The sequence below is a fragment of the Erinaceus europaeus genome, chromosome 2 (genome assembly GCF_950295315.1).
Source record: "Erinaceus europaeus chromosome 2, mEriEur2.1, whole genome shotgun sequence".
Taxonomy (NCBI): Eukaryota; Metazoa; Chordata; class Mammalia; order Eulipotyphla; family Erinaceidae; genus Erinaceus; species Erinaceus europaeus.
Window position 1 is genome coordinate 140,780,777 of NC_080163.1, and position 11,419 is coordinate 140,792,195.

The window sequence follows — 11,419 nt, forward strand, 5'->3', positions numbered from 1 at the left end:
CCCAGACGCACCCTATTCCTGATTTCCCACCAAACAGCAAGCACTAAACACTAACTACATGCAGTTTGTCATTAGTTTTCAGTACCACTTTTCTTCCCTGAAGCCATCACTGTCTCCACGTTGTGGTGTGTGTGGGCAGAGACTATAAAATGATAACCACTTTTCAACCAGTGGAAATGTGTATGATGTGTAAACACTCATAAAGCACTTAAAGCAGGGTAGGGTGAATAGCATAATGGTTATGCAAAGAGACTCTCATGTCTGAGGCTTCAAGGACCAGGTTCAACCCAGCCTACCACCACCATAATAAACCAGAGCTGAGCAGTTCTGTAGTAAAAACACGTAAAGCATGGGAGTTGAGCGGTAGCAGCGGATTCAACGCAAGTGGCACAAAGCACAAGAGGGCTCCCCACCTGCAGGGGTGTCCCTTCACAGGTGATGAAGCAGGTCTGCAGGTGTCTATTTTTCTCTCCCCCTCTCTGTCTTCCCCTCCTCTCTCCATTTCTCTTTGTCCTATCTAACAATGACAACATCAATAACAATAATAACTATAACAACAATGAAAAACAACAAGGACAACAAAAGAGAAAATAAATAAAATATTAAAAAAAACATGGAGGGAGTCAGGCGGTAGTACAGCAGGTTAAGCGCAGGTGGCGCAAAGTACAAGGACATAAGCATCCCAATTCAAGCCCCCAGCTCTCCACCTGCAGGGGAGTCGCTTCACAAGTGGTGAAGCAGGTCTGCAGGTATCTCTCTTTCTCTCCCCCTCTCTGTCTTCCCCTCCTCTCTCCATTTCTCTCTGTCCTATCCAACAAGGGCAACAAAAGGGAATAAATAAATAAATAAATAAATAAAACATTAAGCAGATGCTGGCAGGTAGGAAGAATTATGTGTTAGTGTAATTTTGTTGTTTTTGACAGCTGTTACATATTATTGTCAGTTACTTGTCTAGGTCATGTTCTCCAGAACAATGAAACAAAGCTCTGCCTGCAGGAGGTTTCTTGAGGGATCCAAACTTGTAATGGAGTAAGACAAGCAGAGCTGGGAAAGTAAACTGCGATGAAGTCAGAGTCACAGCCTTAGCCCATCCTACCTGGAGCTCTGAGATTGGGGTAGCACTTCTCAGGCATTCCACATTTTGGCAACCCCTGGCTTTTCTAACACTCCAACACTGGTGGACCTATTGAGACCTCAACACTACAGATCAGACAGCTGGGGCACAAGTGCCTTTGTGGTTCTAGGTACTACAGTTTCCTGCATTACCATTAGCCTGCAGTTCCCTCAGTGGTCTCCTCTTTCAAGATAAACACTGATTTTTTTTTTCCACCAGGGCACTGCTCAGCTCTGGCTTATGGTGGTGCTGGGGATTGAACTTGGGACTTATGGAACCTTGGGCATAAATGTCTCTCTGTATAATTATCAGCTATCTCCCCAGTCTGATAAATACAGCTTTTATAGCCCTGTGACTTCATTCCTTCCCTTACTACCTACACTTCACAGCAGCCTGTCTTCACTCTACTGTTGAGGCACACACCCCTCGGGGAGGCCTTAGCATAGTTTTCACACTGTGATGTTGTCTGCATCTATGTTTGCATAGCCTGTTCTCTTCCCTGGGAGATGGCTGTCTAGTTCATGTCTGTGCCCTGAGCCCAAAGAAGTCCTTGGTGGGCTGGTCAGGACTCAATGATCACAGGGCTTACAGCCCTCCCCCATGCCACTCTCCAGCCCCAGGAAGTTGTGCTTACACCTCCCCACCCCATCTCCCACAGTGCAGATGTTCTTTCCTGTTGGGAATAAAGCACCAGAGACTCAGCTTCCTTCCTTTCTTCATGTGGCCTTGGGGAGGGAGGGGCATTGGAAGGAGGAGGGGGCTCCTGGGCACAGAGCTGGGACAGAGGCTTCCTTGAGGAGAGGACTACTGCTGCTGTTCTCTAAAGTATGGGCCACTAGGCTCTGTGAGTCTGTGGAGGGAGTGCCCAGCTCTGGTGTGAAGGCCAGGGGAGAGCCAGCTTCAAGGCCAGGACTGTTTGTGGAGGAGGGAAACAGAACTGGATGCCTGGTCAAGCCTGGTGAGTTCCACATCAGCTGTTCTCAGCAGCTCAGAGCCTGAATCCAGGCCCAGAGAGGTCTGTACCTACTCTGCCTTGCTGGACATCTGATCAGCCTGCAGGTGAAAGCTGCCCAGGTACTTAACCCTTCATTTCTCATGGGGGCTGGCAACAGCCCCCTTCTCCTTCTCAGAAGGACTTAGACAGAGGTTGTAGGCCAAAAGAGTAACCACTTTTCCTGCTTGACACAGACTCACTTCAGCTTCTGCTCCTCCAGAGCATGTCATGGCCTCCGCAGCCAAGGAAGAAAGGCAGCCTGTACTTCGCCCTCTTCGCCCTGGTAGGAGCCCTTCAGGGTGGGCTGGGAGAGGGGTAGTGGCCAGGAAGATGGGAAAGGTGGAGTTGAGTCCCCTTGCTTGGTCTGGTTGGAACTGTAGAAGGCAGCATGAGGAGTGGACTACCTTGAATGCAGGGAGAAGCTGAGCTTACAAGAAGGGGAGCAGGTTCCTGGAGGCCCTATTTGAGGGATGTGACTGCCCAGGTTCTTCCTGCCCAGGACCTGAGTGGCCGGAGCAGGAAAGAGCAGAGCAGCTGGCTCGGGGAGCTGCACTCAAGTGGGCCTCGGGCATCTTCTACCGACCGGAGCAGCTGGCCAGGCTAGGCCAGTACCGTAGCCGCGAGGTACAGCGGACCTGCTCCCTGGAAGCCCGGATTAAGGTGGGCATCGTGACAAGGGCAGGAGCCCAGGCATGGGCTGCAGACCTGGGCAAACCTTCCTGACTGCTTCCCTTCATTAGTCAGTGGTACAGTCATACCTGGAGGGTGTGAAGACTGGTGTGTGGCAGCTGGCCCGGGCCCTCAACGCTGTGCAGGAAACCCGTGAAACTCTGGCCCAGGCCCGTGGGCTGCTCCAAGACATGGCTGAGGCTGCACAGACTCTGGAGCCCCTGCGGGAGCAGTTTGCCAAGCACAGGCAGTTGCAGGCCCTCTCTCAGCTACTACCCCGGTTGAGGGCAGGTGAGTGTGCCGTGCCATTGTTCTCCAGCAGACAGCCATCAGGAGCCAAGGGGGTGGGGTACTAGAGGGTCAGTACATTAAGGGAGACATCAGGGACCACCTAGAGAGTATCTCCTTCTTTATTTCTTTTTAAAAAATATTTATTTATTCCCTGTTGTTGCCTTATTATTTTATTGTTGTAGTTGTTGTTGTTGTTGTTGATGTGGCCGTTGTTGGGTAGGACAGAGAGAAATGGAGAGAGGAGGGGAAGACGGGGGAGGGGGGAAGAAAGAGACCTGCAGACCTGCTTCACTGCCTGTGAAGCGTCTCTCCTGCAGGTGGGGAGCTGGGGGCTCGAACCGGGATCTTTACTCCGGTTCTTGCACTTCGTGCCAACTGCGCTTAACCCGCTGCACTACCGCCCCACTCCCAAGTATCTCCTTCTTTAAATGACTTAATAAACAGAGTGCAAAATAAATAGATTCTTCTTCTAGCGTTTGCCCTTCTTCCGTAGCCAGTCAACAGCGTCAGGTTGAGCCTGATGTAAAGTTTCGAGACCTCCTTTGAATCTGGAGAGGTGGCAGTCGTTGACTATGTGGGTCATAGTCTGTCTGTAGCCGCAGGGGCAGTTCGGGTCGTCTCTGGCTCCCCAGCGATGGAACATAGCGGCACACCGGCCATGGCCTGTTCGATAGCGATTGAGGAGGGCCCAATCATAACGTGCTAGGTCAAAGCCGGGTTGATGCTTGCAGGGGTCTGTGATGAGGTGTTTGTACAAAGAGGCTGGGAGTTGGGTGGTAGCACAGCAGGTTAAGTGCATGTGGTACACAGCACAAGGACAGGCATAAAGATCCCAGTTTGAGCCCCTGGCTGCCCACCTATAGGAGAGTCACTTCACAAGCAGTGAAGCAGGTCTGTGTTTCTCTCCCCCTCTCTGTCTTCCCCTCCTCTCTCCATTTTTCTCTGTCCTATCCAACAATGACGACAACAACAACAACAATAACTATAAGAATAAAACAAGGGCAACAAAAGGGAAAATAAATAAATGAATATTTTAAAAATTGTAAAAAATATTATAAACAAATAAATACGCCAGGTGGTGGCATACCTGGTTGAGCACACATATAGTACACAAGGGACTAGGTTCAAGCCCCCAGTTCCCACTTACAGGGGGGAAGTTTCAGGAGTGGTGAAACAGTGCTGCAGGTTTATCTCTTTTTAAAGATTTAATTAATTAATGAGACAGAGGAGGAGAGAGAGAAAGAACCAGACATCAGTCTGGTACATGTGCTGCTGGAGACTGAATTTAGGTCCTCATGCTTGAGAGTCCAATGCTTTATCCCCTGTGCCACCTCCCAGACCACCTCTCTTTCTTTCTACCTCCTTCTTCCTTCTCAATTTGTCAGTCTTTTCTCTACCAAATAAATAAATACTAAATAAATGAAAAGAAACAGGGTGTAAATCAGCCAGGGGGTCCTGAGTATGGAGTGACACCCAGTCAAGTGCTTCCAGTCACACTGGTTGCCTGTCAATATAGTGAAACATTTCTTGGGTTGGTGGGATAGCTCACGGGGCAGGGTGCATGCTTTGTATGCATATGGTCCAGGTTTGAATTACAGAGCAATATGGCAGTTGCTATGACCAGAGGAAGCTCCAGTGCTATGGTGTTTCTCCCTCTTTGTCTGTCTCTGTGAATTTGAATGAAAAAGCAGACTGGGGGAAGGGGTCAGGTGGTAGCACACTGGGTTAAGCGCACATACTACGTAGTGCAAGGACCTGTGCAAGGATCCTGGTTCAAGCCCCCAACTCTCTACCTACAGTAGGGTTGCCTCACAAAGCAGTGAAACAGGTCTGTAGGTGTCTGTCTTTCTTTCTCTCTCCCTATCTTCCCCTCCCCTCTCAATTTCTGTCATATCCAGTAATAAAATGGAAAAAATGGCCTCCAGGAGAAGTGGACTCATAATGCCAGCACCGAGCCCCAGCGATAACCCTGGAAACACCCCCCCAAAAAAAATACCTGGGAGCAGTGATATTGCATTTGAGAGAGAAAGAAAGGAAAGCAGGAAATACATCAAAGCACCATACATGGAGTTTCTTTGATACCATTCATAGCACTTGCATGTAAAGTTGGGTATCAAACCCAAGGCTTCTCACATGGTAAGGCATGTACCCCACTTGTGTGCTATCTCCTAGACCCTATGCTGATTTGTTGTTGTTTGCCACTGGGGTTATTTCTGGGACACAGTGCACAATGATTCCACCTCTCTTGGTGGTCATTTTTTCCATTTTCTGATAGAGACAGAGATAAACAGAAGGAAGAGAGAGAGGAAGAGAGACACATACAGCATTGCTCCACCACTCAGAAGCTTCCCCCCTGCAGGTCAGGAGCTGGGGGCTTGAACCTGGGTCTTTGAACATGGTGATATGTGTGCTCTACAGGGTGCACCACCACCCAGCCCTGCCTATGCTGGTTATTAAATATTTTATATATCATCCCAGCCCCAGAGCCTCAGCATCTTGTGCTTATATGGCTATGAACTTCCCTCTCAGTACTGTCTTAGCTGTGTCCCAAGTATTTTGGTAGCTCATGTCTTCATCTTCATTGGATTCTCGAAACATTTTGATGTCTTCCTTAATTTCCTCTTTGACCTAGTAATTGTTAAGTAGTATACTGCTGAGTTTCCATATTTTGGGATTTTTACTATTTTTTAAAATTTTATATTTATTTATTTATTTTCCCTTTTGTTGCCCTTGGTTTTTTACTGTTGTTGTAGTTATTGTTGTTGTTATTGATGTCGTCGTTGTTGGATAGCACAGAGAGAAATGGAGAGAGGAGGGGAAGACAGAGAGGAAGAGAGAAAGACAGACACCTGCAGACCTGCTTCACTGCTTGTGAAGCGACTCCCCTGCAGGTGGGGAGCCGGGGGGAGGGGGAGCTCAAACCGGGATCCTTACAGTGGTCCTTGCGCTTTGTGCCACATGTGCTTAACCTGCTGTGCTACCGCCCAACTCCCACTTTCACTAATTTTTTGTTTGTTGTTAAGTGTTAATTTAATTCCACTGTGGTCTGAGGAGCCTAAGCATCTGCTGCTGTACCCATTGCACAGGTGGTAAGGCTGAGACTCAGGGCTGTTTCCTCTCCTCCCTCCATAGTGCCAGCTGTGGTGGCCCGCACACAGATCCTGATCGACACTCAGCAGTTCTTGGAAGCCTATGTGAGCCTTCGGGAGCTGGAGCAACTTCAAGAGGAGACATGGGAACCCCTGGGAGGCCTGGAGTTGCCAGTCTTTGAGGGATTGGGTCCTTTGGCTGAAGCACTGGTTCAGGCTGTGGAGGTGGCAGCAGGGGCTGCAGGGCAGCTGGCACGGGATGATCCAGCCCTGCTGGTGGCTGCGGTGCGTGTGGCAGAGGTGGAAGCTGGGCGAACAGTCCCCCAGGGGCAGGCCCCCCGAGACTGGAGGTTTCGATGTCTGCGGGCACTGCAGGATGGTCTAGAACAGCTACACTTTGGGACACCTCTTCTACCTGGACCAGGGGCCCTGGCTGGGTGGCTTGAGGCTCTCCAGGTGGCCCTACCTGCTGAGATGGCCACAGCTGAGGCTCTGGTGGCACCCTGCTGCCCGCCCCACTACAAGGTGGTCCAGCTGTGGGCCCGCACTCTGCATAGCGGCTTGCGCCGCTGCCTACACCAACTCCTGGAGGGGCCAGAGCTGGAAGCTGCTGATGCCTTCACCTTGCTGCATTGGACACTGCATGTGTACCTGGGGTTAGTGTCTTAGGGGCAACAGGGAGTGGGTGGATTAGAAGTTGGGGACTAAGTGTGACAGTGGGACACTCATCTCCAGGCCAGAAATGATGGGGAGTCTAGAGCTGGGGTCTGAAGCTGACGTGTCTCATCTGGAGCCCCTGCTGACCATGGAGAACATAGAGCAGCTAGAAACAACATTTGTGACAAAAGTCCAGGTGAGGAGTTGGGGGACAGGTAAAGAGACCACTATCCACCAGCTGTGGGGCTCTATCTGCAGGGTCAGTCACTTGTTATATCCTGAGGCCCCTTGCCCTCCCCCAGGTAAATGTGACTCAATGGCTCCAGAAAGCACTGGATGGGGAGGTAGCTGACTGGGGCCGAGAGCAAGAGCCCGACACAGACCCATCTGGTTTCTACTACTCACCTATGCCGGCCATCGTGCTGCAGGTATATGTGAAGTTGCAAGGATGGTGGCAGCTCCCAAAAGCAAAAGGAGGAAGGCATGGCCAGGACTTTGCTGATGCTGTCCATTCCTCCCTGTAGATCCTGGAAGAGAACATTCGTGTGACCAGCCTGGTCAGTGAGTCACTGCAGCGGCGGGTGCATGGCATGGCACTGTCAGAATTGGGCGCATTCCTGAGGAGGTCTGCCAAGGCACTCACTCATTCCTAACCCCCAACTCTACACCTGGCACAACCCTAAGGGTGAACATGGCACCATCGGGGCGGTGGGGGGGGAGGGAAGGCCTCCTTCACACAGGGCTTTGGGAACCATGGAGGTGGGATAGGGATACTAGGGTCTGGGCATCAGGCCAACATCAGACACAGTTCCTTCTACCTTTCCCTTTCACAGCTTCAGTGATGCTCTCATCCGATTCTCCAGAGACCACCTCAAGGGGGAAGCAGTGGCCCCTCATTATGTGCCCTATCTACTGGCTGCACTTAACCACCAGTCAGCACTCAGGTACTAATAGTTCCCCACAGAACCCCACCTTCACTAACCCCTACCTACACACCTGTTAGGTATGGAACCAGGCCGTAAGAGACTTTTGGGAACTTGGGACTCATAGGGATCTAGGGTTCTAATTTCTATTCAACTGATCACTAGTTGTATGACTTTGAGTTATTCTCTTTTAAAATTTTTATATTCTCTTTATTTATTAATTTATTGGAATAGAGACATCCAGAAATCGAGAGGGGAGGGGAAGATAGAGAGGGAGAGAGACAGAGAGACACCTGCAGCCCTGCTTCACCACCACTCATGAAGCTTTACCCTGCAGGTGGGGACCAGGGGCTTGAATCGGGGTCCTTTTGCACTGTAATATGTGCATTCAACCAGGTGCACCACCACCTGGCCCCAAGTTAGTTATTCTTTATGAGTCTTGATTATCTTATTAGTACTATATGGTAGTAATAGGACATTCTTTTTTTATTATTATATTTATTTTCCCTTTTGTTGCCCTTGTTGTTTTTATTGTTCTTGTTGATGTCGTTGTTGGATAGGACAGAGAGAAATGGAGAGAGGAGGGGAAGACAGAGGGGGAGAGAAAGACACCTGCAGACCTGCTTCACTGCCTGTGAAGCAACTCCCCTGAAGGTGGGGAGCTGGGGGCTCGAACCAGGATCTTTACTCCGGTCCTTGCGCTTTGTGCCACATGTACTTAACTGCTGCGCTACCGTCTGACTCCCCGTAATAGGACATTCTAAGAGTTCATTCAACAATGTCCTACTCTGTGCAAGGTTATGCTTGTGATTATAGCTGGGGGCGGGGGGAGAATTCCCTTCCAGATCTGGCAAAATAGCACACTTGGATAGTGTGCTTCGTTGCCATGTGCACAACCTGGGTTTGAGCCTGGCCCCCGCCATACTAAAGGAAGTTTTGGTGCTGTGATGTCTTTCCTTCTCTCTCTCTCTCTCTCTGCCTATCTGAAAGTCAGTCTGGAGTGGTGAAGCCCTGAGATAGCAACAATAACAAAATCCATTCCTTCCCCTTTTTAAATAACAGCCAAACTTAATAATTAATTAATTAATTCTTAATGAGAGAGAAAGATACGATAGCACTGCTCAGCTCTGGCTTAACTTATGCTAAGAATTGAAACTGGGACCTCAGAACCATAGACATTAAAGTCATCAGTGGAGGCCAGGCAGTGGTGCACCTGGTTAAGTGCATGTTATTATATGTAAGGACCTCACCTCCACCTGCAGGATGAAAAGTTCACGATTGGTGAAGCAGTGTTGTAGGTGTCTCCCTGTCTCTTCCTCTCCACCCCCTTCCTCTCAACTCCTTTCTTTCTCCCTTTCTTTCTCTCTTTCTTTCTTTCTTTCTTTCTTTCTTATTTGCCTCCAGGGTTATGGCTGGGACTCAGTGCCAACACTATGAATCCACTGGTTCTGGTGGCCATTTTTTCTTTCTTTTTTTCCTTCCTTTTTCATTTGATAAGACAGAGAGAAATTGAGAGGGGAAAGGGAGATAGAGAGGGAGAGAGACAGAGGGACACCCACAGACCTGCTTCACTGCTTTTGAACCATCAAGGTTGCAGGTGGAGAGTAAGGGTTTGAGCCTGAAAAAAAAAAAAAAAAGGGTTTGAGCCTGGATCCTTGTGTGGATACTTGCATGTAGTACTTTGTGCATTTAACTAGTTACACCACCACTAGGCCTCTCTCCCTCTCAATTTCTCTCTGTCCTGTCAAATAAAATAAATACAGTTTAGAACTATTTCAAAAATTTAGGTCTTTTGCATAATCACCATACTCTCTCTCCGGATCAGCCCTAAAAATTAGAGGCAGGTCTGGGGCTGGAAATATAGCTCACCCAGCAGGACATATTGTGTCCTGCCAAGTGTGCTTAACATAGGGTTGAACCCCAGCAGTACATGGGAATACCATAGCATTAGGGAGCAGCTTTAATGCTGTGGATTCTTTTTTGAATGATAATGTTAGCACAGGAGCAGTGAAATTACCCGGGTGCAATCCCACCACCACCACCACAAAAAAAAGAAAAAAGAAGGTCGGGATGTGTTTTGTCTCTTCTAGTTCATTAACTCCTCTGGTCCCAACCTCCACCCAAAACCACCCAGACATTCAAAAGTGCAGGGTGCCACCTTTCTTGTCCTTTCTCACCATACATTTGCATCAGCCACTAGGTGGCCAGGGAGAGGCTGGACAACTGAGTCCAGGAGAGCCTTGGCAGAGGTCCTGAAGCTGTACTTTTGGTCTGTCCAGCTCCTCCATGTCCGTTCTGCAGCTCGACGGATTGGTTTCAGGGGTCATGGCTCCAGTGGAGGCAATACTCGACGAGTTGCAGAGGAGAATCTGCCGTCTGGTGCTGGAGGTACTGATGGCAGAGCTTCAGGTGAGGCTTCAGGTGCGGATGGGGGCTGGAGTAGGAGACAGTGTATACTGGGGGTCTCATTCCTTCAGGCCCATTTCTGCTCCTTTTCCTCCAGCCCCTTTTTGAGGTTCTCCCTTCTCGCCAATGGTTGTTGAGCTCTGAACTGCTGGACGAAGTGTGCAAGCGGACTGCCGGCTTCTGCAGGGACTTTTGGCGCGTGAGGAATCCCGCGGTCCAGGTGCAATTGAGCGGGGACCTGGGGTAGGGGGAACGCCAGTGGGAAAGGCCTCCTAAACCCACTGGATCGTCCTCCTGTAGCTGTTACTGACCGAGGTGGAGCGGACCGTGGTGCTGCAGTACCTCCGGGCGCTGATGCAGGGCCGCCTGGTGTGCCGGGGCGCGGAGGAGCGCGCCCAGGCGGCCGAGCGCCTGCAGCAGGATGCCGCCCAACTTCGAGAGCTTTTCCTCGGCTTGGTAAGAGCGCGTTGGTTGACTAGCTGGGCGGGAGTGTCGGTAGTTGGGTGGGGGCTCGAGGACCCGGCGTGAGACCGACCCCCGACCACATGCTCAGGGCTTGGAGGATGTCCAGTGCGTGCCTGTGCTGTTCGCCCTGCGGGAGCTACTGAAACTCCACGATCCCACACTGCTCAGCCTGGAGGTGACAGGCCTTCGGCAACAGTTTCCCGACGTGAGGTGCGCAAACCGGGTGCAAACAGGGTATGGAAACAGGAGGGGCGTCGGAGGGGTGGGGCTGTGCTAACGCATCTCATTGGTACCCCACAGCGAGGATCACGTCTCCGCCCTCTTGGACCTGCGCGGGGATGTGTCCCGGGAGCAGCGCCTGGCCGCACTCAGCTCTCTGCAGATCGGCCCGCAGCCCTCGCCCTCCGCGGGTCGCCGTGCGCTCTTCAGCCTGGTGCCGGTACCTACGCCCGCACTGTCCTCCTGCCTCCCCTCGGGGCCCTGCGCCTGACCACAGGCTGCCCTGGATGGAGTTGGGGGGCCGGGAAAGGGAATGTCTGGGGAAGGAGGGGTGAAACAATAAAAGTTTCAGCAAGGAGCCGGGTGGTGGCCTCCCTGGTTGAGCACACATGTTACAATGCTCAAGGATCCGAGTTCAAGTCTCCAGTCTCTACCTGCAGGGGGAAAGCTTTGCAAGTGCCGAAGCACTGCTGCAGGTGTCTCTCTTTCTTTCTATCTCCATTACGCTCTTGATTTCTGGCTGTCTCTATCCAATAAATAAAGATAATTTTTTTTAATTGTCAGCAAATGTCAGGGGTTCTCTGTACACTGC

The 11,419-nt window shown here is 50.6% G+C and overlaps 1 protein-coding gene across 2 annotated transcripts; it reads left to right on the forward strand.

Annotated features, from left to right (window-relative positions):
* The first annotated feature begins 472 nt into the window (after window positions 1–472).
* Window positions 473–11,347, forward strand: EXOC3L1 (exocyst complex component 3 like 1). 2 transcript variants are annotated; one of them, XM_060185373.1, is made up of 14 exons: window positions 473–2,188; window positions 2,303–2,391; window positions 2,608–2,768; window positions 2,849–3,068; window positions 6,201–6,813; window positions 6,893–7,010; window positions 7,117–7,242; window positions 7,339–7,439; window positions 7,678–7,758; window positions 10,017–10,146; window positions 10,241–10,363; window positions 10,444–10,599; window positions 10,697–10,818; window positions 10,909–11,347. In XM_060185373.1, the coding sequence occupies exons 2-14, from the start codon at window positions 2,337–2,339 to the stop codon at window positions 11,096–11,098; spliced, it is 2,196 nt and encodes a 731-aa protein (XP_060041356.1). In that variant the 5' UTR covers window positions 473–2,188; window positions 2,303–2,336; the 3' UTR covers window positions 11,099–11,347. The 2 variants fall into 2 exon arrangements, with proteins under 2 accessions (XP_060041356.1, XP_007517804.1); XM_007517742.3 differs by having other exon boundaries at window positions 475–2,188; window positions 7,648–7,758; window positions 10,909–11,346.
* Window positions 11,348–11,419: the final 72 nt, after the last annotated feature.